The sequence below is a fragment of the Lutjanus erythropterus genome, chromosome 7, assembly GCF_056507025.1.
Source record: "Lutjanus erythropterus isolate fLutEry1 chromosome 7, fLutEry1.hap2, whole genome shotgun sequence".
Taxonomy (NCBI): Eukaryota; Metazoa; Chordata; class Actinopteri; order Lutjaniformes; family Lutjanidae; genus Lutjanus; species Lutjanus erythropterus.
The window spans coordinates 42,189,253-42,215,554 of NC_139323.1; the positions used below are offsets into that span (position 1 = coordinate 42,189,253).

Below are 26,302 nucleotides of genomic sequence, written 5' to 3' on the forward strand. Positions count from 1 at the left end.
AACTATAGTAACGAGATCAACATAACGGTTAAAAACGGTTAAAAAAAACAGTTAAACTAGTCAACCGGTTGATCAGTTTATCTCAGCAGTGATGTGACGTTAGTTAAACGTTATTTATACGTCAGTAACGTAACAAACAGCGAGACCTCAGGAGGAGAAAGTACCACAGTGAAGCTGCTGGTGGGAAAATGAAACACAGACCGCAAAGTCTCTTTATGATACTAAAAACCTGATAAATTTCATTTTCTATGATATAAAACTGTAAAGTTTTCTCGGCAGCAGTGACGTTAGTTTTCTATTCGGTGACGTCAGGTAAATCAGCGGAGTGATACATGATGCTGTTCAGACAGTGATGAAGGAAGTGTTTCCATTATCAGTAAAAGTAGGCCGAGTGATGTTACACTGGATTCTGTGAGGCTTTATTTATGGGATATTAATGATTGTATGTAATTTTTTGTTGTAGGGCTACAAATCACTATTATTTTCGTTGCTGATTAATCTATCAATTATATTCTCAATTGGTCAATTTATTGATCTTGTCACAATCATGTCAGTTGAAAAACAGGTTCAAGCTAACATGCTAACACACACTATGTTTCCAGTCTTTCCTCTAACAACTATTTTAATTGTCAGTGTTGATAATTTTCTTAATTAAGTAATGAGTTGTTTGGTCCACAAAATATCAGAAAATGGTGAAGAATATTGATCAGTGTTTCCCAAAGTCCAAGATGACGTCGAAGATGACGAAAATATTCACATTTAAGAAGCTAGTATCAGAGACTTTTATGTTTTTCCCCCTAAAATGACTCAAACTGAATATTAGATTATCAAAATAGCTGGTGATTAATTTAGTAATTGATTATTCGATTAATTGTTGTAGCTGTATTCTGTTGTATGTTCTACCTCCCTGATTCAGATTCACTTTGTTCTCTGTTGTCTGTAAGAATGAAGAATCTGGCTGAACTGGTTTATTCTGTTTGATACCGTACTGTCCTGTCTCAAACTTTAATGACAGCTGTCTGTGATGATGCTGACAGGTCAAACTAACTGACAGTGTCTCTGTCTGTCCCAGCAGGACCAGTAGAGACCTCCCAGTAGAGTCCAGCAGAGAGCAGAGGTGTGTGTGTGTGTGTGTGATGAGGCTGTGATCGACGCTGTAGTGTGAGCTGAGCAGAGCTTCAGGATGGACATCCTGGTGGCCAAACTGCTCGGCCTGCTGGGACTGTTTGGCCTCATGCTGGCTGGTGTACTGGTCCCAGTGCGCCTCCTGCTGGTTGACTATGACAAGGCACACAGATACAGGAGAGCTCTGTCTCTGTGTAACTCGTTCGGAGGAGGAGTTTTCCTGGCAACGTGTTTCAACGCTCTGCTGCCTGCAGTCAGAGACAAGGTAACACACACACACACACACACACACACACACACACACACTCTGAACTATGACTATGACTCCTGATTGTCATAGGGATGTCCCGATACAACTTTTTCACTTCTGATACGATATCAGCATGAATCATACATACTTTTATTACTTATTTTGTAGTGTGGAATGTTAGAAAAGGCTTGATCAAGTGATGTTACTCAAACAGAGAACAATAGTCAGCAACCAGAGTCACCTGGAGTGCTGGAGTGGAAAATGGACTGATTATCGGAGCGCTTATATCGGAGATTTTAGATGCAGTCCAATAAAATCCGATACTCGTTTTTTGTCGTTCACAAATTGTTACAGTTGTAATATTAGTCAAAATAATGGTAATTAGATATTTTTAAAAAATCATTCAGCCCTAATCAGAAATGATGCAGATGGATTTGGATTCTGAACTGATCTCAGGATCAGTAAAGTCGTCTGACTGCAGTCATCAGTTGACGCTGAGTCTGTTTGTCTCTCCTCAGGTGTCCAGTGTGTTCCAGCAGCTGAACATCAGCAGCGACTATCCGCTGGCGGAGACAATGATGATGGTCGGGTTCTTCCTCACTGTCTTTGTGGAGCAGACCATCCTCACCTTCAGGAAGGAGAAACCATCCTTCATAGACCTCGAGACCTTCAATGCTGGCGGCTCCGAGGCCGGCAGCGACTCTGAGTACGACACACCCTTCATCTCCTCTGCGCGGGGCTCACCGGGCAGCGGCAGTCACCGTTCCCACGGACACCAACACGGACACTTCAGCCCCGCTGAGCTGGCGGGGGCTGGGCCTCTGCGACTGGCCAGTCTGGTCCTGGCTCTGTCAGCCCACTCTGTGTTTGAGGGTCTGGCGCTCGGCCTACAGGAGGATGGCGCCAAGCTGGGCAGCCTCTTCCTGGGCGTGGCCGTGCACGAGACGCTGGCTGCTGTGGCCCTCGGGGTGAGCGTGGCCAAGGCGTCACTTGGCATGAAGGACGCCACCAAGCTGGGCGTGACGGTGAGCCTGATGATTCCTTTGGGGATGGTGGTGGGGATGGGCATTGAGTCAGCTCAGACGCTAGCGGGCGGCGTGGTGTCGGTGGTGCTGCAGGGACTCGCTGCCGGTACCTTCCTGTTCGTCACCTTTTTCGAGATTCTGTCTCGAGAGCTTGAGGACAAACAGGACCGGCTGCTCAAAGTGCTCTTCCTCATCCTTGGGTACACTGCGCTCGCCGCCCTCGTCTTCATCAAGTGGTGACACACAGAAAGTGCACAGACACACACACACACAGCAATACCAAAGAAAAACTCCACACAGTCCAGCTGTGACAGGAAAGAACATCTGCAGCAGCTGGATGAACCTCAGCCAGCTGTGATGAAGAAACAGAAAAATAAATAAAAAATTTTTTTTTTCAAATGAAACTTAAAGTAACGTGATGCCCCTGAACACCTCGTGTTTGCTGTTCTTCGGTGGTTGAACGTCTCGCCTGCTGTTGTGACGAACAGATGTTCTCCAGGTGTGAGACGAAGCTGCTGACAGATATCATCGTTAATAATACAGACAGAAGGCAGAGTGCTACTGAAATAAAACACCTCAAGTTTATTAATGTGAAAACACTGAAAACGAGAGATTCAGAAATCACATTTCTGACTAGAAGGACCTTTAATGTTGTCGACAGAAGTGAACTATTGTAGATAAGAAATATACATCGATTAATATATTTTATTGCCAAGAAATTCATTTTTTTCATTTCTCAATACTTCTTTTGTAAACCAAAAGTCCAGTGGAATAAGTGCTCAGTACCACAGTGTAGAAATACTCTGTTACAAGTAAAATTCCTGCATTCACAGTTTTACTGGAGTAAAAGAACAATAATATCAACATTAAAATATTAAATATAAGGGTGGGCAATCAGGAGTTTTGGGAGCAATCACGGATCACGGGGTCTATTTATTGTGTAACATTTATTTATTAAACTATTCTTATCATCACTGTATACTAAGATAAGATACATTTTATCAATTCTGTTCCAGGGAAATTCACAAAACTTTTGCGAACCAGCCAGGAGCTCCTACAGTGAGTTTATAACAGTCTCTTATGAACAGTCTCAGTTTAATCCTGATGCCCCATCTGACCTACATAAGTTAACAAGAACATCAGAAGAACAGAAGAGTGTCTGTTTCTGTGTATTTATTTTTAATATCTGACTCCAAACTGTCAGATTCTGCTTAAATCACATAAAACGAACCTTGTTTACATTTTCACAGTCGTATATTAGCCAGTTAAAAAGAAGCAGAAGGGGATTTTTAATAAGATAATTTTATTTTTGACATTATATCTTGTGCAGTACTACTTCTGCCCACAGGGGCTCCAGAATCAACACAATATGAAAGTTCCTTGTTGTAATTTTAAGTATGAAACAATTGATGACAGAGGTACTCGGGGACCTGTTGTACAAGAATATGGTTGATTTTGTTGATGACAATTTGAAAATATTTTTCGTAAATAGGATTTTTAAATGCTGCCTATGTTGAAATGATTCTGATTTTAGCATTTAATTATCAAAAATGCTAGTGACAGATGTAGACTGATGTATTGCAATAAAGGAAAATAAGAAAAAAAAAATCTTTATTATTTTAAACAACCTTTGTGGCTATTCGAATACAGATTTTTGAGTTTTTATAAGGTGCACCTAAACGCACCATGATGTTCCTGTCTCACAAACAGCAGAAGACAGAAGCAGTGCAGATTTTTATTAGTTTGGTGCAAATATTTACCCATCAGTGTGGTGGAGAGCTTTCCAAGATTTAATCAATAAACAGAAAATGTACCCATGTGCAACAATTTGTGGGTGTTGATTCCTGACCTGCTGCTTTGACATGTGATCTGTTCTTCTGATTGGCCTTTATAGAGATCACCAGTAAAACTATTTAGTATTTAGTGAGTATCGGCTGATAATCATCGGTGGCCGATCAATCAGAACTCATACAAACATCTCTTTTCTTGATAAACCTGCTGAGTTTCTGTGTGATATAAGAAGTTGTTTCCTGCAGTGAGATGAAGCTATAAACCTCAAATACAAACACTGGAGCCTTTTAAAATCAGACGGTCAGTAAACATTCATGTACATGTAATCTCTTATTTTTTCAACTTTCCCATCGCTGTTGTGTTCATGTTGTGATCTCAAAGTTTTGTATTTATGGTGCTTTGTGTCATCTCATCATTGTCTCATATTTATCTTGTGTTTAGTTGAAATTAAACAGATTATAATCAAACTTTTTATTTTCAAACAAAATCTTGATTTATTTTACACAGTCCAATATTCACTCTCTTGTAACTCTGGTTTTGGTCTCCACCACCTCCAGAGGGGAAATCTGTGGCTCTTAGTGCTGCGCGTGAAGATGAGTAGAAGGCAACAGGTGCAGAGAATTAAAGCCCTCAAAATCCATTTTTAAATCACCTTTGCATTGGGTTATGTAGAGGTGATGAGTTTGACCTTTGAAATTGACTTTTTGTTTTTTTACTTTATGTCATATTCAGCAGCCAGCCTCTAACTGTGTCTGTCAGATGTGTAAATGTCATGATTTTTGTGCGTTCGGTCCTTTTGTTGTGGCTGTGGTGGATAAATGAGTCAAACACACAGTTTTAACACCAGCAGGTTTGTGTCCTGTGTGACAAAAAAAAAAAAAAAAATCACTTTTGACTTATTTGTAGATGTACTTGACTTGTTTCCCCTTTTCTTTTGTGTATTATTTTCAGTTTCCAGAAGGAGTTTGGTTTTGTTTAGGGAAAGGTCATAGTTAAGGTTAAAATAGAAAGCCTTTCTGGTAGAAAGATGTGATGGTGAACTTCTCCCCTGTGCTCCGTGGTGTTGATGTGTTGGGAACCGTCTCAGCAGAGTTCCAGATGTTTTGTTCTATATTGTTCTTGGAATTAAGTTGACAACACTGACTGAACATCCACATGAAGAGTGGTGTGTTTTCTCTGTAAAGCAGGGCTGCTCAAAGTGGGCCAAAGGACTGGTGTTTCAGGAGTGAACTTGTCAGATGAACCGGTTCAGATGAGCCTGGTCTCAGTTTGTTGGTCTGTGGACTCGACCTGCAGGTGAATCAAGGCATCTCCGCTGCTTCCTGAACAATCAGACCTGAATCCCAGCGTGACGCCAGCCGCCTCTGATTGGATTAATGCAGATGCACCAGTTTGATTGTTGACTGACACACTTTAGATCCTAACGTCAGGATCCAGGACTGCTGCAGACCTCTGACTTTAATCCCACAGTACAGGTCGGCTGTAATGTGATTAATCAGAGCTCCATCACAGATTACAGACGTGGAACTCAGGCAGTTTAACTTTAGTTTAAGTTTAACTACGACTAAACATCAAATCTGTCCAATCAGAGTTGTTGGCATGTTTTGGGTTCATCATCCAGTTAAATTAACAGATTGATTCCAGTCTCCTGAATCACTGGAGTGCTGTAATCTCACAGTAATCTGTAATCTGAGTGTTGGGATCAGAAACTCACTCTGGTCACAAACCATCTCCTCCCACTCGGATTAAAACTTGTTTAAACACCTCAGCATGTTCGTGAGTGGTAGATCCGACCTGCGTTTCCTTAAGTTGGAAATGAGGTTGTTTTGGCATTAAAGACTGAGACAACAAAGAAAAACCACTGTCTTGTCACAAATGGTACTGCAGTGCTCCTCAGTAAAACAGGTGAAAGTAATTTTAAGTTTTTATTATGTCTGATTTTAGGGGGTGCTGCAGCCCCTGAGCCCCCCCACCTCCTGTGTCCCTGCATCTCACCAACACCAGGTCACCTTCTTCCATCACTCCATGGTCCAGTTTTGACATTCAGGTGGCCGTTGTAGGCGCTCTGTGGTGGACAGGGGTCAGGATGGACACTCTCGTCCTGTGCAGCCCCCCATACACAGCGATATCTGATAACCTTTTCTACCAGCATGGAACTGGCTCCATTCCAGTTCATGCACCTAACTGTTAACCAAGAATTTCCTCCAAAAATAAGTTGGTTTGAAAACCGAGAAGTTTTCAGCTGAAATCAAAAGATATCAGGTTTTCCTTGCAAAATAAACTGTGCGTGTCTTTTCTACACATCTCCATTGATGATGCATCCTTGATTACAATGATTCCACTCAAAGCTGGTGTAAACGCAGGTCGCTTCACCGGGTCACTCGCTCTCTGTGCATCACACTGTGCTTCCACCTGGAAACTCCACATATTCACATATTTTATTTTTACTTTCAGTTCATACTGCAGCTGCCTTTACAAAGTATGTACAGTTGCATGCACTGTGCACACAATCAGTACATACTACTTCATCCTAACACTGCACCTTGAACTTTGACCTTTTCTCAAACATCCATCGCACTTTCATCTGTCTGACGCATCATCTGCTGAGCTGAGGATTGTGGGCCTCTGGACAGGTGTCACTGTAACGACATGATCAGTGTTATTCACTTCACCTGTCAGCAGCTTTAATGTTGATCCTCATCATATATTGTTTATTATTGTATATATTCTTGTCTTTTACTTTCTAATATCATCAATAAAGGAAAACATAAAATAAAATGCATTTAACTTAAAGCTGACTGATCCCATCCTGTCATCAACATAGTTTTTGATGACAGGATGTAATGTGATCGATCTTTGCCAAACCTGGTTAGTTCTTCTTCTTCCACAGCTACTGAAAGGTCTGATCAGCAGCCTGCAGTATCTCCTCTTATAGCACCATCTAGTGGACATGAGAGGATCTGCAGCTGAACACACATCATCATTATTTTTCAACCACAGTTGTGAGTGTGTCAAAGTATGGGCTGAGATTAGGGTTAGAAATATCTGTATAGTTTGTAAAATGAGTGTTGTTTTGTGTCATTTCTTGTACAATTTTTTCCGTCAAACAACCAAACCCTTCCTTGAGGTGATTTCTGAACTTTCCAAACTCTCACCGGCTCTTATTTAAGCCCATCAAGTTGAACCTCAGTGAGTCCAACAGGTTGGTGTAAACCTGCAGGATCCTCTGACCCTTTGACTCAGACTCGTCAGCCAAAAAGAGTGAAACGGAAACAGGACCAGGACCAGCTCCAGGTTGCACCTCCAGCAGCAAGACCAGATGCCACAACAAAGGCGTGTGAGGTGTTATTGCTCCACTGTAAGCCTCTTACAGCCTGTAAGTCTGCCTGCCTGCCTGCCTGCCTGCCTGCCTGCGACCAGCCCCGCAGCCTGCAGTTGGCTCCGATCAGGCTGTGATGAGTTAATCCCTCTGTGGAAAAAAAGGTTAGCCGTCTTTGGCTCTGTCTCAGGTCTGTCACCCTGCCAGACGCACCGAGAGGAGGAGGACCGACCCCAGACTTGGCCGGCATGGAGGAGCTTCTGTTACCGAGCGGCGGTGGTGCTGAGGAGGAGGTGCGCTCCGACCACAGTTCCTATGTTCCAGGAGACGCAGGGAGGACGATGGGGGACCAAGTGAAGACTTTCATCCAGGTGACGGTGAAGGGGGACCTGAGCAGGAACGTGAGGAATTTCTGCAAGAAGAACGGGCTGCTGACGCTGTCTGTCATTGCTGTGCTCACTGGCTGCACGCTGGGATTCATGCTGAGAGGAACCCAACTGTCCACACAGGTACGACTGTCCACACTCACCTGTCCACACAGGTATGACTCACCTGTCAGGATGGAAGGTTGTCATCCTGGACTTTGAATCAGTTTCAGATTAATTTAAGAAAGGTCCAGAAACTTAAAGCAGATTTGTGCATCAGGACTGTTTTTTTCCTCTCTTTAATCATCTGATGACCCCTCAGATTTATCTGGTGACCCTTTAGAGTGCCCCGACTCCTATGTTGGGAACCGCCACCTTAAGTCTTCAAATTCGTGCAGACTGCCGCAGGGATTCTTAACATTTCCTTTAAATTCCCACCAAACTTCTGTGTCTTTTCTTCAGGACTCACATCCTGGGAATTATATTTTCTTCTGATGATTTAATGTTTGAAAAACATTGGTTCACTCATTTAAACTTAAAATTTCTGCTCCATTGTCAATAGTTTCCTTTAAATTTGATACCTCAAATTCTGCTACTGTGCAACTTTCTTCAAATTTATCATCAGACTCCTGCATTTAGAGTTTCTTTGTCTTCTCCTTTTCCATCTGGTTTCACCTGCTCTGACGCCTTGTTCATCCTGTCCTTTAAATTTTCTGCTGATATTTTCCTGTTGGCTTTTCCATCCAGACTCAACCTGCTTGGACTTTCTCCCTTGTTACCATCTTTTAAATCAATCCTTCCCAGAGACTGAGTCAGTACAGGAGATTTAAGTCCCCAACTAAATAAATACATAAAAGACTATGGAAGAACTTTTGCAAATTTAAGATTTATATCTGCAGTAGACCTTTTACAAAGCATGTAAAACTGTTTTACTGATGAGAGCCTGTTAAATCTGTCCAAATGCATTATAACGTTGACTAAAATGTCTTAAAATGTTGTTTTTCTGATAAAAGGCAATTAGCCTCTTTGAGCTCCTAGTTTTGGTTTTCATATTTCAAGCTGGTGAACATTTAGCAAATAAAGAGGCAGATATTTCCTTCAGGAGTTGGTGGAGACCAAAATGCAGTTAAAAGAGAGTTAGTATGGCCTTAGATTTTATAGCCTGAGGTCATGTTTGCCAAAATTATCAACAGAATGTGAAGAAACACATTATGTCTGAGATATATGTTTACTGTGTTAAAGAGATACTGAAGTTAGTATGCTAACCAGCTAGCCCCGGCCTGTAAATTGTAAAGCCAAGGTGAGCTGTGTGAGTTCTCTACATTTCACAAGCTCTCTGAGCCTTTTTAGCCTAATAAATAAACAAAATAAACTCACAAAATGTCAAAAAATTAAATATTCTCACACCTATGTTCATCATTAAACAGAAAAATACAACCTCTCACCTTTCATTCACACATTCTTTGGCCAGATTGAGGTCAGCTAACTGGGCCACTAGCTGCACCGCTAACTGAGCTAACATCAGCTAGTACCCACAGTCATGTAAATCTTCTGCAGTATAGTGAGCAGCAGTTAGCAGTTATTCTAAAGACATGCTGCCCCCTATTTGTTACACATTTTATACACCATTAAATATTTTGGTTCAGATTAGCTAACAGTTTGTCTATCAGTTTAGCATGTCAATCACACTAACCAACAGTACAGATAACAGTACAAACAGTTTAGTTCAAGTGAATTAACTGTTTGTTTTAGCTGCTAAAATACTTAATTTCAGATTGAACTTAAATATTTTGAGCCAGTTTCCAGGCACAGATGCAAATGATGCTCTCTGTGTGACATGTTAGCTACAACTGCTGTGTAAACCGATGATTCAGAGTCTTTTTGCTGCTCTTTCTGTTAGATAACATTCAGTTTATTGGCTATTAAAATATTTTGAATTATGTCACCAGACAAAAGAGTTTGGTTTTTGTTTTTAACTGTTGATTTTAGCTAAAAGAGTTTAGCTTGAAATATTTCAGTTCAGGTTTCATCTTACTGGATGTGGAGGAGGCTAGCTTTGCTAACATGTTAGCCACAACGATGTAAGATGATAATATGTCAAATATTGTCTTTACAGTTGATTCTAGTGCCAGGACTGGATAGGTCACTACTTTGTTTGTATTGTGCACAAAGACACACACTAATACCACCCAACAGTTTGATGCTACAGAGAAAAGACACGTAGCACAGTGCTAACAAAGGCAAAGAAGAACATGACTGTTAGCAAACATGGAGATAAACAATGCAGATTTCAAATATAAATATATTAGAAGATGTGGCTGTGCAAATGTTGATAAGGAAGGAAATGCATAAAGAGGTTTAGTCTGAAAGACTTTAAATTTCCCCTTCAAGCCAATTGACCCACTAATTCTCTGCAGGTTCACACTGTTCTTGGAGTTCAACAGAATCAGGGAGCATTAAGAACCTGAGATCACAGCCAGTCCGGATCCATTCATTAATCCTTCATTAACTTTGTCTTCTGTGTAAAAGTTAACACATAAAACTCAGGACTGCAAAAAAAACACCGATGCTCTCTGGTTTTATTCTGGGAACCTTTAGGAACCTTAAACATTACTCATGGTGGGAAGCCTCAACATATTTAATTTTGTCCACTTTAGAACAGAAAAAGGAAATGAAGACTTTTTAAATGCAATTTAGGCTCTGATACAGCAGTAATCAGATACTTTACTTGAGTGAAAGTACAAACACCACATTGTTAAAAGTAGAAGTCCTGCATTCAGAATGTGACTTCAGTAAAAGGATTTTCTGAGGAAAATTGACTTAATATATCAAAGTAAAAGTACTTGTGCATGTGTGAGTCTTGTAATTATTATAGAATATTATCTTATTTATCATTATCACTGATTCATTAATGTCTTGGCAACATTTACTGTTTCCTCAGTGTCCCTAAAATGAACAAAATCAAGCTGAAAGTTAATTTAGCAACAGCAGACTCTGATAATATTCAGTTCAAACCATTTAAATAAATAAATATACAGAACATTTGAACTGTTAGTTAAAAATAGTTCATTATCTCTGTAAACTGTCTTTCCAGGAAGAACTGATCTGTGTCAGGAGATGCCGGCTGAATATAGACAGAGGACAGAAAGTTGTAGGTCAGTGGACCATGAAGACAAAACTTTCTTTTATTTCTAAAGTGAAATGTGTCGTCTGTGTTTTGGACAAACTGCAGCATTAAAAGGTCCTCCAGTGTTAAAGATTTAAGCATCTGTCACATGTTCTGCTCGTGGACAGGAGGGAGAACGTAAACTCAGTCACCAGAGGATGTCACACCAGCAAATGTTGGGATTTTTCTTTCTTTGCCACAATAAAATATTGATTTTAATAAATTAACTTTTACAGTTTACAGTATTAAAAGTAGAAAATTGTTTATTGTTTATTTTGTACTGTATTGAAACTGCACAAAACAGGCCTGAAAGTTTCACCTGATTCATTTTTTTCTCTCTCTGCAAATCAATCCATTCCAGCGCACTTTTGCACATTTTACACAATTGCACATTTTGAGTGTGCATCTCCTGTACTGAAGCTAAAGTCCTCTGCAGCAGCTGTGGGTTCGACTCCTGCCTGCAGCCCTGCAGCCCGCTGCATGTCCTCCCCCTGTCCTGGTCCATCTTCAGCCTCTCTGCATAAAACCAGCAATATCTTCCATCCAAAGTTCTGTGTTCTGACTGACACAGTTGTTATTTTCTCGCCCAGCGCCTGCACACATTTCTATCTTGAGGCAGCAGAAAGCGACTGAACCAGTGACCAACAAAAACATTGTGTGTCATTATTTTCCTGCTCATTAAAGGACACATTATTCAGACAGTGAGATGAGCCTGCAGGAAGGTTCACAATGTGAGTACGCTCCTCTGCTGGGATACTGGAGTTAATCCATTAACATTCTAATTAATAACTGATGATTGAAGAGGGTGAAGTTTCTCTCCACTAAGAGAGACCCTGTGCACATTTATGCACAGCATAAATAAATTAAAAATAAATTTATAACTACAGTTTTTGGTTTTCCTGCTTAAATATTAAAGATATTTGCTGCAGTGAAATTACAGCACAGATGAAGCGTTTAAAGTGACTGAAAACAGCGTCTCTAATCACTGAATCATCTTTTAAATGCAGGGCAGCACAATTTTTCCAGGTGATTTCTTTATCGCGTGTTGTATTGATGTCCGAGTGTTTTCTTTAATGATTGGAGAAGCTGCTTTCATGAAGTAGTAATGTTCCCATGTGTGCAGTAACGTCACTGCAGTCATACTGCTGTGCCTTGTGCGTAAACAGGCACACGGCATCTCTTCAGTTACTAATCACAATATTAATTGTTATAATCCGACCCGAACGACCAGCAGGTTGACTCTAGTACCTGCACCACTACCAGCATCATTTCAGCATCTGTTACTTCTCCAACTTGCTGAATCCATTATTTAAACAGCAATATATCAGAAGCAAGTGCACCTGCCTCCATTTAACCAGCAAAGAGGAGCTGGACACACCCCTAAATGCATTTGCCATTGTGCACAAGCATTAGGGGTGTACCGTAGACCGTAAACCATCTAAACAGGGTCTATTATCACATCCAGCAGACTCAGAACCATGTGTCCAACATGTATCTGCAGGGTTGTTGATGATAATCTGTTTCACATCAAACAAAGGGATTCCATTTATTGTTTGATTGTTCCAACAAGTTTCCCCCACCACCAGCCCTCTTGACAAAACCATGCTTTTATTTTGAAATAATGATAACATTTCTCTCATTTATGACCACAGGCAAAAATCTACTTCTCTTTTCCTGGAGAGCTGCTGATGAGGATGCTGAAGATGCTCATTCTTCCTCTCATCACGTCCAGGTAGGCTGATCTCCTGTCAGCCTGATGTTTCTCACTTCATGGCTCATTATTGTATGAATTAGATACCACATCAGAATACAGGCATCCCTTCTGTGGAGATTTCTGTTGATGGACATAACTTAGTCCATCTAAATATTCATATATTTTAGCATTATTTAGTTGTATGTATTTCCAGAAGGAGTAAAACTTATTGTAAATCAATAATCAAAAAATCTTTAATCGTGTTTTTGAAGTTGCAATCAGGCGTGAGCTCTCTGTATGTTTAATCTTGGTGTTAAGGCAAAGATTAGCTTCATAAACAACTTTAAAGGTTATGTTTTTGCTAGTTTATCCAAAAACTGATGTGATGACCAAATGAGAGTCAACAGGAACGCACGCACACAACGCTCTGTGTGACACAGGAAGTAAGAATTCATCCTGACTTTATAACCTCAGTTTGTGAATAAATCTGTCTTTTATTTCAATTTAATTCTCAGCGTTGTAGAGGATTTTAATTTGAAGGAGCTCAGCTAGCAGTTTCCCTCTGCTTCCAGTCTTGGTGCTAAGCTAGGCTAAACATGTCCAGACTCACATCCTGTTGTTTCCTCTTCGTGTGCAGTTTGATGTCGGGTCTGTCGTCGATGGAGTCGAAGGCGTGCTGCCGGATGGGCGTCCTGACCGTCACCTACTACCTGTGGACCACCTTCATCGCCGTGGTGGTTGGCATCGTGCTCGTCATCATCATCAAGCCCGGTGTGGGGACGGAGGTGGAGAGCAACCGGCTGGGAGGCGGGCCCGTCATGACGTCGGCCGACGCCCTGCTCGACCTCATCAGGTGAGTCTGTGTTTCTGTGGCTTCACCTGACGGCGAGGAAACGAGATCAAAAGGACTTTGATTTTCTGTGTGAAATCTTGTCAGGTGAAAAATATGTCCAAACATCTGGAAAACATCAGAAAGTGTTGATCAGAGTCCAAGATGACGTCCTCAAACCAATACAAAACCCAATAATTACCTGCTTCTCATGGCCAATATTGATAAAATAACTGATAATTTCACATTTATGTATTTTAAGAATAAGTTGATATAACCTGTAGTTTGTGCAGGAGTGGAAGTAACTGATTACAAATACTCAAATTACTGTAATTAAGTTGTTTTTGGGGTATTTGTCTTCACTTGTACTTGTAAGTATGTACTACATGTAATGTAATCTACTTAGTTACTTTTAAAATCATAGTTGAGTACTGAGCACAGTTTGAATTAATATTCAAACCTTTTCATCTGTATTTTAGTAGCCAATCAGGTGATGTGATCACAAACAGACCAATGAAAACAAATGAAAAAACAAAACAAAACAAAACAAAACACTGCAGCAGCAGGTTTGGAATAAAAATACATAAAAAAATGAAAATGAGGGAAAAAAATGTTATCTTTATTTTATTAAATTTTATCTTATAACTTATTAATGATTAATTGATTGTTAGCGTTTTCAACCCTTGTTTGGAGAGGTGACTGTGATCATCAGAGATAAAAAAAAGTAACTAATACTCTGAGTAGAGACAAATACTTTGTACTTTTACTGCAGTATTTGTCTAGTGTTTTTACTTGTAATTGAGTAATATTTTATATTACATGTACTTGTGTATGTGAGGCTCAGATGGATTATTTAATATTCCATATGTAACTGACATCACCATGACAACAAAAACAAGCAGACACACTTTGTCTGTTATAGACCCTCAGAATTCAAATTAAAAGCTTTGACATCCATTAAATCAAATATTATTTGAGCCGACTAACATACACAGATACTGATATGGATCAATACAGCAGTGCTACTCCAATATCGATAATAATTTTGACGACAGTTTATTGTCCCTGATGTTTATTGGAATCAGGAATGCTTCATCATCAACAGGTAAAGAGTCGTAGGTGACGGATCACACTGATTACCAGCGTCACAGATGTTTGGACCTGGTCCATCCTCTCTGTCCAACCTGTAGAATAAGACACTGATGCTGTCATAGTTCTCCTTAAGGAAAACCTGCTGTTACCACGGCAACCAAATGACTTTGGGCTGAAACGCTTTGAACGGTTCAAAGTAAGGTGCAGGAAGCGGAACTAAACACGTTCTGTGATGATGGTGAGGGGTTAAAGGTCGTCTGTGAAGTTTCCAGGAAGAACTGATCGGTCTCAGAGGACGTCTTTCAGTCCTGATCATTAACCTCTGACATGCTGCTAATAGATGATGAGAATAACAAAACAGTCTGTAAGCTGAACAACACTTTAGATCAACAAATCGTAGAAAACACAGCGACACACACTCTCACACACTCATCAATCCCATTAGCTGCGGAGCTCATCACTATATTTTTAGTAATCCTGCGGGGATGAGTGACAGATTAACCGAGTCAGCGGCGGTGTGATACAATGATCTCTGCTGCGGCACGTTGGCACACGCCCGCCCTTCAATCAGCCTCACGAGTGGCTCCAACGCATCATGATCCTGTTGACCTCTGACCCCGCTGAAGGTCACCTGATCTCAGCCACTGTTTTCCTCCTGATTCGCGTGTGTGTGTGTGTGTGTGTGTGTACTTTAACAACTGTTATTACGTGAACCTGCTCAAATTACTTTATTATTAACACATTATTTTTCATATAAATCTGAGTTTGTGCTCTTGTGATACTTTCCCACATTAGTTGATATTATGATATAAATTAAGTCAATAATTCTGTTGAGTTTAAGCAGAATTTTTTCAGTAAACATTCAACCATCTGTGCTGCAAACTGTTTTATTGTGTTTATTTTTTATTTTATTTATATTTAATTATTTTTTTATTATTTGTAATCTTTCATGCAAAAATGGTATTTAAATCTTTTTGTAGCCTCGCAAATATGAAGATTTCCTGCTTTTCTCTGTTTATTATTGGATCAGACTGAATGTTTGTGGCTTTTGAACTGACAAATGAGACATTTAAAGACATCATCTTGGACTCTGTGTTGAACTTTTTTTTTACTATTTCCTGACATTTTATATACCAAACAATTAATCTAAAAAATAACTGTCAAATTAATCTTATTGCAGGCCTAATATAAATCAATAAAACAAATGCTGTGCAGCAATTACTCTGCTGCAAAATAGTGTCGAGGGGGAACTTGTTTTGTCCGAACATTTGCACATCGGGAGGTGTGCTCTGGTATTAAAATGACTACATCACTGCAAAAGAGCTAACAGCTGTTAGCATGTTTGTGTTTGTACCTTTAGTGTCTCAGGCCTCATTTGCCGTTTTCAGTGTGAAGGTTGCAGCTCGAAGGTCGTTCTTGTTTCCTGGGGACGTTGAAAACGTAGATAGTGGACGCCGCGATGTTGCTTGAAGCAAGTGACCAGTTTCAAGTAGTTTTAAACTCAGCTGATCTGCTTCATGTTGAGTTCACGTGTCTGTGTTCCCTCCACAGGAACATGGTTCCCTCCAATCTGATCGAGGCCACGTTCCAACAGGTGAGACAGCAGCCGGGACACATTCAGATTCTAACTTTTATAACTCTACAAACTTTGCCTTCTACAAACCAACTGTGTTTCTTCTTCAGTACAAAACGGACCTGATTCCGATCCTCAAAGTCCCGACCAGAACCATCCAGCCCAACTTCGTCTATGTCGTCCCCGATGAGAGCGACCCAAAAGGTCGGACGGTGTACCTGGAGCTGACTCCGCCTCCAGAGATCATGTACAAGACGAGTCCCGGCAGCAGCCAACAGATGAATGTCCTCGGCATCGTCATCTTCTCCGCCACCATGGGTGAGCAGGACGCTATCGACGTGTCACTGATCGATAAATGTTACTGATCGATACAGAAACCTGTTTTACCAAGTTTAGTTCTGAGGTTTTTATGACAAAGTGAAGTTTCTTTAGTCTCCTCGTCAGGTTTGGCTTTGTGTTATATTTTTGAGGTTTAATTTAGTTATTTGTCGTTGCTGGTTGGTTTCATCTGTCCCTCATTAGTCTCCCCTTGATTACGTGAGTATTTAGTGTGTGTGTTTCCCTCATGTCATTGCCAGTTTGTCTTTGTACTCTGTGTCAAGCATTCCAGCACTTTCCATGAGTCTTTTGGACTTTTGTTTGTATTTTTCCTGGACCTTGCCTGTTTTTGGACTTAGGGAAGCAAGAAGTAGGATCCAACCACAGACACCAGAGGTAGGACAAAGAAGCACAAAAAGCTTACAGGAAGGTCAAAAACAGGCAAATAAATCCAACTGGGAGCAGGCAAGAATCAAAAGTCCAAAAACAGGCAACGTCCAGAAGAAAAAACATGCAAAGATCCAAAAAAAATACTGTGACAAACAGCAGGAAATAGCAGAACTCTTGATTCATGGTCCAAAGGTGAACTAACAGTGACATGAGGGAAACACACAGACTAAATACTCCCAGGAGTGAAGGTTAATGAGGGACAGGTGAAACTAACCAGCAATTACAAAGGTGGGAAACACACAAAGGCAAGAAATAAACAAACCAAGACACATGAGGAAAGACTTTCAAATTAAATCAGGAAATAACTAAACTAAAGCCCAAACACAAACATGTTGGTCATCAGAAACTAGTTACTGTAATATTAATAATAATGTATGAAACTGTGTTGTTGTAGGTCTGTTGCTGGGCAGGATGGGAGAGCGAGGAGCTCCACTGGTCAACGTGTGTCAGTGCATCAACGAGTGTGTCATGAAGATCATCAATGCTGCTGTGTGGTGAGAGGACAACTCTGAACATACACACAGTACACACAGTACACACAGTACACACAGTACACAGTACTTGTTTATGTTGATGAACAGAACAGAGACCTTGAGGACATTAATAGTAACACCACATTGATTTTATCACTATGACAAGCATTGTTACTATTGGTCTATTTCAAAAGCTTCATAAAGTTAATTTCTCAACCAAATTCAGTCATTTTTCCATAAAGCAGCTGCAGGGATGAACCTGGTCTTTGTGTGCATAAATGGATCCTGACTCCACAGGATTAAATGTTTTTGTTTGTAGCAGGGGTTTGGTTTGAATTGAACTCTGCAGCATGTACGTTCCTCCATGTTTAGGTGTGATGTAGCTGTGGTTCTTCCTCCTGACTCAGAGGATCTGACCTAAAGACCTGTCAGGCGGTCATGTGATGAAAACGTGCCGGCTGTGACATCATCATGTCCTCCTGCTGCAGCACACGAGCAGATTAGAAACGGTCCATACAAAGCCTGATCAGCTGCTCAGCACTGCATCTTATACCTGTGTTCACACTGCAGGAACTGATCAGAACGCCCGTCCTTCAGAGTTTAGACCAAACATTATAATAATATCAACACATGAAAAATAATTGGAAAAATGGCTACAGCTGAAAAGTTTAGGTGTAATAACAGTAATTTAGAATCAGACTTCAGTATGTAGCTGTAACAGTTGTGTTGAAAGCTTTTCTTGTTTCAGCACGTTCAAAATTCCAAATTTGCAAAAACATACAAATGCAGACTAATAGATTCAATATCATGACCTGCTGCCTTCAAATGGGACGTGTGAACTTAAAAACTTAACATGAATTTTGCAGTAAGATGGTCAGCTGCTTGTTTCATATGAAGAGTTCTGTGGTTTGGATTGAATTTGACCGTGTAGAGGAAGTGGGGTGTGGAGGAACAGTGATGCTGCGTGTTAAAATGAGTCCGATTACCATGAAATTTACAGAACATGTATCTGCTCCACAGAGGATGAACTCAGCTTTTAATGAGCCCACAAACTTTCTTGTAGCACCACCTTCAGAACAGTCTTTGCATAATTAACTCCACTACTTGTAAGACTCTGAGAACAGATCATCAGAAATCATCAGGATGTTGTTCATTCTGTCCTCTCAGGTACTTTCCGTTCGGGATCATATTCCTGGTGGCGGGGAAGATCCTGGACATGCAGGACCCGAGCACGCTGGGGAAGAAGCTGGGCTGGTACGGCATCACCGTGCTCGCCGGCCTCTTCGTCCACGGCCTCGTCCTCCTACCGCTCTTCTACTTCCTCCTCACCAGGAAGAACCCTTTCTCCTACATCCGTGGGCTGCTGCAGGCCATGGTGATCGCCTTGGCAACCTCCTCCAGGTCAGACTCCAGGACCGTCCTGGTTTAACCTGCTGCTCTGTGGATGTGTTCAGGGTTTTATTAAAGTTTTATTTAAATCTCTTCCCAGCTCTGCCACGCTGCCCATCACCATGAAGTGTTTGTTGGAAAACTGCCACGTTGACCGACAGATCGCCCGCTTCGTCCTCCCTGTGGGCGCCACCATCAACATGGACGGCACGGCACTGTACGAGGCTGTGGCGGCCATCTTTATTGCTCAGGTTAATGACTATGAGCTGGACTTCGGCCAGTTGGTCACCATCAGGTAAATCAACGCAGACATCAAACTGTCTCTAAGATAAATCACAAGGTTTAGGAAGCGTTAGTGATCACTGAGGGCAACAGGAACAGAACAGCAGTGAATGTTAGCTTAGCTAATGTTAGCTTAGCATTAGCTCTCTGTCTATGTTAATATTAGCATTAACTCACCGTTCTTTGTGTAATTTCAGATATTGAATGAAGTTGAAAGTTGTTGCGTGTCCGTCTCTAATTTTCAACCTGCACGTTTTTCATCCTGCGGTTCATTTTGTGTCGACCACCTCGTAGTTTTTTGAATGAAACGATCTTTGGTGTCATTTCTTTTCCAGCTGGAGTTCAGTAACATAACGTTTGTTCTTCATGGTTCTCTGCTGTCTGGTAGTGTTAACATGAGTTGGTTCAGGAAATAAACCGATTCATGATTCACACTTTTTAAGTAACAGACTTTTTAAATTTTGGAGTCTGGGGACGAGGTAACAAGAATTTTCAAGTCAAAAGGCTCAAGTCACGAGTCACTGGTTCAAGTTGCAAGTCTTGTTTGATTTTGTCAAGTGGAGGTTTAAGTCAAATGTGTGACTCGAATCCACATCTTTGATATTAGACCCTCTTCTTAAGAGTCTTTCTAGTTGTCGATTCGCTCTGACTGGAAACCCACCTCAGCCACTGGATCACAGCTGTCCAAGTTTAGACTGAATTCATCTCTGACGGTGTAAAACTTATTCTTGTTCTTTGACCGGCAGCATCACAGCTACAGCCGCCAGCATCGGGGCAGCAGGGATTCCTCAGGCTGGTCTGGTTACCATGGTGATCGTACTGACATCAGTGGGCCTGCCGCCAGATGACATCACGCTTATCGTGGCCATAGACTGGATCCTGTAAGTAACAGCACTCGTTACTTTCATTTCATTCTTTGTATTTTAAGTCTGAATCTGAAAAGTAATACAAAATTACAGGTTTGTAGTCGCATAAAATGGAAAAAAGTACAAATACCTTAAAATTCTGGTTTAGTATGTTACTTTTTTGATTAAATGTACGATCCGCTGCTGCCAGCCAAAACAGAAAAAAAGTATTGTCCTGCTCAGAGACTCTTTTCACAGTGTGTCCTCGTCCTCTCTGTCTCTGCAGCGACAGATTTCGGACGATGATCAACGTTCTGGGCGACGCTCTGGCAGCAGGAATCATCGCTCACCTCTGTCGGAAAGATTTCCCCCTCAGTGGAACCGGAAAGGTAAAAATCCCACCTGTCATTTTCACTGAATTATTTTTTTTATTCACTCACTGTGTCAATGATGGCATTTAAAAAATATTGTCTCATCATTGTGATGTAAAAAATAATTTAGTCTTAAATAACTGTAATTTTTACTCCTTTGAATCACTTCCTTTATTTATTTTTAATTTTCTGATCAGAAAAGTCGCCTTGTCATCACACCTGTGAGTTGTTACTTCATTCATGTCTGTTGGGTTGGATTAGATAGCAGCAGAGTTTGCTCAAATTGGACCAAACAAACACAACAGATTAGACTTCTGACTCCTCTCCTGATCCTATTGAGTCTTTGTCAAGCCCCGCCCCCTCTGCAGCGCTCTGTGGTCCTTGTTGCCAGGCAGAGAGGCCCATTAATAACAACCAACTGAAAAACAACTACTAATTTAACTCATTTAATTTCTTTACTCAGTCAACTTAATCATTTAGAATTGCTCATGGAGTTGAACTTTGAAACACGGCATCACATATCTGCGTGAAACAAGAAGCAGAAGAAGATCAGCAACAGGAAAAATGGGTTCTTGTGGAGAACACAAGAAATATGCTGCCTGATGTCCTCTGGCTGCTCTGACTCACCTCACTGTGATTTACAGTTTCCTGATCGACAGATAGCTGTATTTGTTGCATAAGGAAAAGCTAACTGTAGCCAACGTTAGCTAGTTAGCTCAATTAGCTGTGCAGCTAGCAGTGGTCCTATAAGCTCCTGTCTGGGCTTAAACTGTACAGTGAATGCTGAGCTGTAACACAAGACGCGTTCTAATTCCAGGTGTGAACTGATGTCCACTTGTGATTGGATCACACATTTTACTATCAGGTGTAAACAGGCTCTAAAGCACATTAATGTTGCATTTCACTAAGCTAACATGCTTTCTGATGTTTCTTCCCCAGCCTGTACCATCCTACGGTACACATACTCCTCACAACAACTCCCACAGCGTAGACGTGCCAATGACCGAGATCCACACTCACAAAGACTGCATGTTCGAGACGATGGGCGACTCCGCGGGCGAGAGGCACGCACACACCGTCTACTACAACATCTGTCAGGTGTGATCCGACGGGACGGAGCAGCTCGCCTCAAGAGTCCGGGAGAGTCCGGTCAAACCTCACTGTGCCATCTGAACAGGAGCGTTAAGAAGAGACAGAGCAGGAATTTTCTTAACAGGACGAGAACCTGAGCAGCAGCACCTGCTGACAGGAAGTGTGGTTTGTTTGGCCAAACATGGATCAAGCTTCACGTGGAGCTCTGAGGGCACCAAGGACCGTGAAGTCATTTTAATGGAACATGTGTCAAAAACTGTCGGGTCGAGTTTAACCTCTTTTTTGTCAAATGAAAAAAAGGGATTTATTTTTCTTTTTTCGTGTATGAAGAGTGAAAAGTGGGAACCCGACGTTCCAAACCTTCAAACCTCACCTGTGAGGGACGAGATCACAGATTCACGCAGCCAAAGGAGTTTCCTTTACCAGGGTTTCTGAGAGCAGCGGCCTAAACTGGTGTCACAACAAATGATCTCAAAAGCACATCATTCATGCAAAGAACATGGTTGTCCACACCAAGAACAATAACTTTAACAGTATCCATAGATATTAAAAGTCATTCTAGCTCAAGCAACAGCGGTGAACGATATTGTCAGGGTCACTTTGGGAGCAAGAAACACTGACAGCCAATCAAAATCCATCCAAATTAGCAGGGTATGGCCTACAATTTATTAAACACTTGGAAATTACACATTAAAAACTCTTTTACCTGAGACAGACTGCCAACGGTCTAAAGTTTGTTTGGTCCTCGAAGAAGTCGTCTTTGACCATTGGGGTTGGGTGATGTGCACCAATGATGAAATTTTATACTTTTTACAACTATGTATATCGTAGGGCATTTTCACACCTGCCTTGTTTGGTCCAGACTTTCAAACTTTTCAGTTTGATCCAGACCAAAATTACAGGTGTCCAAATTAAAAAGCTGGACTGTGGTGTCAGTCCAGATCAAACTGAACCATAGTTCGGTTTGTTTCTGGTGGGAAAAGATTTTTTGGATGGTTCACCAATGACAGGAAATTACCACAGGAGGTCATCAGAGTTGGAAGAAAGAAAAACAAACACACCAAAACAAAATGAGCCGCAGGAGGAGACCAGATGTTTAATTAAATAACATCTGGTCTGACAACTTCATAACGTGTCAACTGGAAAAAACTCAAAAAAATGTGGACAGTTTTCAGTTGTTGTTTGACTTTGGTGCTGCTGTTAGCAGTGCCATAATATTAATTAATATAGTGACGATGACGTGGATCTGTTCAGTCATCTCTCTCCATGAACGGCGTCTGAACTCTTCAACTGTAAACACACTGACATCAGACACACGCCTGTCTACAAACCAATCAGTGTCAAATATAGGGAGGTGTAGCCCACGTCGGTGATGGATGGTGACGACAGGAACCAAAACTAACCGATCCAAATGTCAACTGTATCTCAAAACAAAAAAAAATCCTTTCAGGTGTGAAAGCACCTTTAAATTAGAAACTGGGCGGTGCTTTATGCAGTTTTTCCTTTAGTAAATCAAGTTCAAGGTACTATTATAATAAACCCATCCGTCATTTTTGCACCTTCTCACTGACACTCCTAAAAATATATTTCTCAGTTCTAAAACCCTTTTAAATCGTGATGTTTCGATGGTGGAGGGCTCAGGGGTTGATGACTGTCAGGTCTCACGATGAAGGATGGTATCATCCATCAGCCCAAACCTGCAGGACACCATCAAACTGAATTCAAAAGACTCTTCTAACACAGAATACTATCGTTCATCAGCGTGGACTCTCACATCGTTACAGCTGTAGTTTTCTTTCTTGGTGTGGACGACCTTCAATTCATGGAACAAACTGCAGAACATGATTGTACAAAGCAGCTGTCTAAGATGCTCTGGACTACAGTTCATCCAGGATTGTCCAACTGGACGGAGACTTCAGAGGGACCCAGATCACACTGGAGGGACTGTGTATCCCGTCAGACCTGGACTTGGCTTGGCTGAGAACAAAGACGTCTTGACCCCTGTGGTCTTTATTTTTCATATCAGGACATTGGAACGTGTTGGTTTGATATCAGTGTGGCCGTAAGTTTGTGTGACTCTACGCTGAACAAACAGTCCAGATCCTGGTTTTTCAGGTGGAGATGTGGATCAGTGTACCTGCCTGCTCAGACTTAAAGGCCAGAACAAATCCACCAAACCTGGATTGTTTATCAAAAGACAGTAGAGCTTAAGAAACCACGTCAGATCACACTGGATGAAACTGTAAAACACTCGTCGATTAACTTCAAAACAACAGTGAAAATCCTGAAAACTCGACATCTTGCAGTTTTTTTCTTCTAAAGGGACAAACTTCTTCTTCTTTTTCTTTCTCTTCTTCGTGCTGCTGTTTGTTCTGAACCACGTCTTTGTCTTACGTGCACAACAAAGTTTCTGCTTCAACAAACCTTTGACTGAACTCTGTATTTGATTGGCCGACGCTCACTGTCGCCTGTGCTCAGACTGGTTGAAGGGTTAAAGGGTAATCCGTCCAATCTGACGGCTGAATGAATCCAAGTGCTCTTCATCTTCATCAGGCTCAACCTTCTTCTTCTTCTTCTGTGTTGTTTGTATTTGGCAGCATGCTGGCATGCGTTCTAACTGGCTTCATTTGAAGTCCATGTGCATTATCTTCTTCTTCTTCTTCTTCTTCTTCTTCTTCTTCTCTTGTTGTTGTTGTTGTTGTTGTTTGACTTGAATGTTGAAGTAAACAAAGTGCTGTAGGGATTTTGGGAACCTTACAGCTGAGTTGCAGCTAACAGGAACAGATGAACAGATGCTAGCTCTGGTTTCAGTTGATCTCATGCCTCTCCTCGGTCTACGACAAACTCAAAATAGATTCTGTTAGTTTCCAATGATTGATTGATTGATCTTGTCTGGAGCCACAGAACCAATCAAAGAACTTTTCTCCCCTTTTTTAATTTTTTTAAAAGTAGTCCTCTTGAAGATAAAGTCCTTTAAACTCACTTGTAATATTTTTTTTATTTTTTTTGGTGAAGTGTTCCTTGAACTTCTGTGTGTGTGTCAGTAGTTGTGTTGTTTCAGTAGAGTTGAAAACGTAGACCTGCCTTAATTTGACTGTTTGACCTCGTTGTCGTTTTACTCCACAAACCTCAATATTCATCTGCCAACGCACAGTCAGCCTGACAAACTGCAGCACTGTCGACTTTTACCAAAACAAACGTCATCAAACCGCATCATGTACAGACTTCATTTCTTTAAGTGGTTGGTTTTTATATGAAATATGCATGTGTTTGGATTTTGTGTAAATTATGTTTATTTGTATTTGAAAATAAACATTGTGTTAATATACTTCATTCTTTCTTTCCAGTGTTGATACTGACATGTTAGCGTAGCCTTTGTTTTGGTGAAACTTTTGCCCGTCAGGAGGCGAGCTCTGCTATTAAAATGACTACATCACCACCAAAGAAAAAGCTACCAGCTGTTAGCTTGTTTATGTTTGTGCCATCAGCCTCCCAGGTGCTAATTTGCAGTTTTCTGTGTGCAGGCTGCAGCTTGGAGGTTGTTCTTGTTTCCTGTGGACTCAGCTGCAGCGTCCCTCATCCTCTGGTGGACCACCATGCCTTTAACAAATATTGCACCTCCTGCGATCTGAAAATAGCAGAAATCCATGTTGTGATTTTTGCAGTTGTACTGTACAGTTGTATTTTCTCTTGCTCATGTGACCGAGTCCATCTGTATTTGCCTCCAGTTTTCTAGTTTACGCTGTGATGTAATCATGACATCGGCACTAATAAGGTTTGGTGTAAATAGCCACATTGACTGTTTCACCCCAGGTGTAAATAGCGTCGTTGGCTGGACACCAGGCTGCTCTCTGCCAACTCAAAAATACACCCTCTTCCTGAAGATTCTCAGATTAACTCTGCAGGTCATTTCATTAATCTGTGCGCAAACAGAAATGTAAACACAGTTTGTTTCTGGAGGAGTTCTGTGGTGGAACGCCTTCATTAGAAAAGAGCAGGGGGAACACATGGAGAACGTGGTCACTACAGCTCCCTGCTGCTGCTATAAATACCCGTCTGACAGAGCACTGCAGGTCATTAATCCAATAAAGCGAGCGTGAGGCGCACGGGACTGAATCCCTGCGACTGCACGCAGCCACAGGTGCCTCAGCTGATAATCCTGCACCACAGATTAAAGTCACAATGAAGATTTAATGAGGGAGGGAGGAACAACAGGGATTAACCAGGATTACTGAGGGGTCTCCCAGCTTTGCATGCTGGGAGTTTCTCTCCTCAAGGACGTTTTACGGGGAGCTGCAGACTCTGTCACTGTGACTTCAAAATAATAATGCTGGGAAAAAGTTTCTATCTGTTCCATATGAAGATGTTTTTTTTTTAAGATTGTGAAGAATTGAGATTGTTTTTTAAATCTGATGTGTAGAACAGAACGTCTCTGCTTCACATCTTTCATACATTTAGAAGTTTTTTATGATACATTTTGTCTTTAACAAATATTTGCACCACCTGCAATTAGAAAGTTGCAGAAAGTCATATTGTGATTTAGATTTGGATGAGTTGTCTGTACGTCAGAAGTTTAACCCTGAAACCTGAAGGCAAACCGTGAAGTGCTTTAATTTATTTGCTGTATACAGACCTGTACTGAAATACAGTTTGAGATATTTTACTTTTCATTTTCTGCTAAAGAAAAATACTTCTACTCTGCTACATTTAAGAAGGAAATATTTTATTTTTTACTCCAACATTTGATAGATATTTACTTAAATTTAACTTTAAATTAATACCAGATATTATCATTAAATAAATGTGTAGTAAATAATAATGTATCATTATACCTACTTTATTTGATTTATTAAA

The 26,302-nt window shown here is 41.0% G+C and overlaps 2 protein-coding genes across 2 annotated transcripts; both read left to right on the forward strand.

Moving 5' to 3' along the window:
* The first annotated feature begins 1,123 nt into the window (after positions 1-1,123).
* Positions 1,124-4,658, forward strand: LOC146324478 (zinc transporter ZIP3-like). Its single transcript, XM_084723841.1, has 2 exons — positions 1,124-1,390; positions 1,894-4,658. The coding sequence occupies exons 1-2, from the start codon at positions 1,184-1,186 to the stop codon at positions 2,638-2,640; spliced, it is 954 nt and encodes a 317-aa protein (XP_084579967.1). The 5' UTR covers positions 1,124-1,183; the 3' UTR covers positions 2,641-4,658.
* A 2,982-nt stretch (positions 4,659-7,640) lies between these two features.
* slc1a8a (solute carrier family 1 member 8a) lies at positions 7,641-21,703 on the forward strand. The gene is made up of 11 exons (XM_084723847.1): positions 7,641-8,019; positions 12,694-12,773; positions 13,372-13,587; positions 16,207-16,249; positions 16,339-16,546; positions 17,391-17,490; positions 18,637-18,870; positions 18,959-19,153; positions 19,887-20,021; positions 20,272-20,374; positions 21,296-21,703. Exons 1-11 carry the CDS (start codon positions 7,759-7,761, stop codon positions 21,458-21,460), a joined length of 1,740 nt encoding a protein of 579 aa, XP_084579973.1. The 5' UTR covers positions 7,641-7,758; the 3' UTR covers positions 21,461-21,703.
* Positions 21,704-26,302: the final 4,599 nt, after the last annotated feature.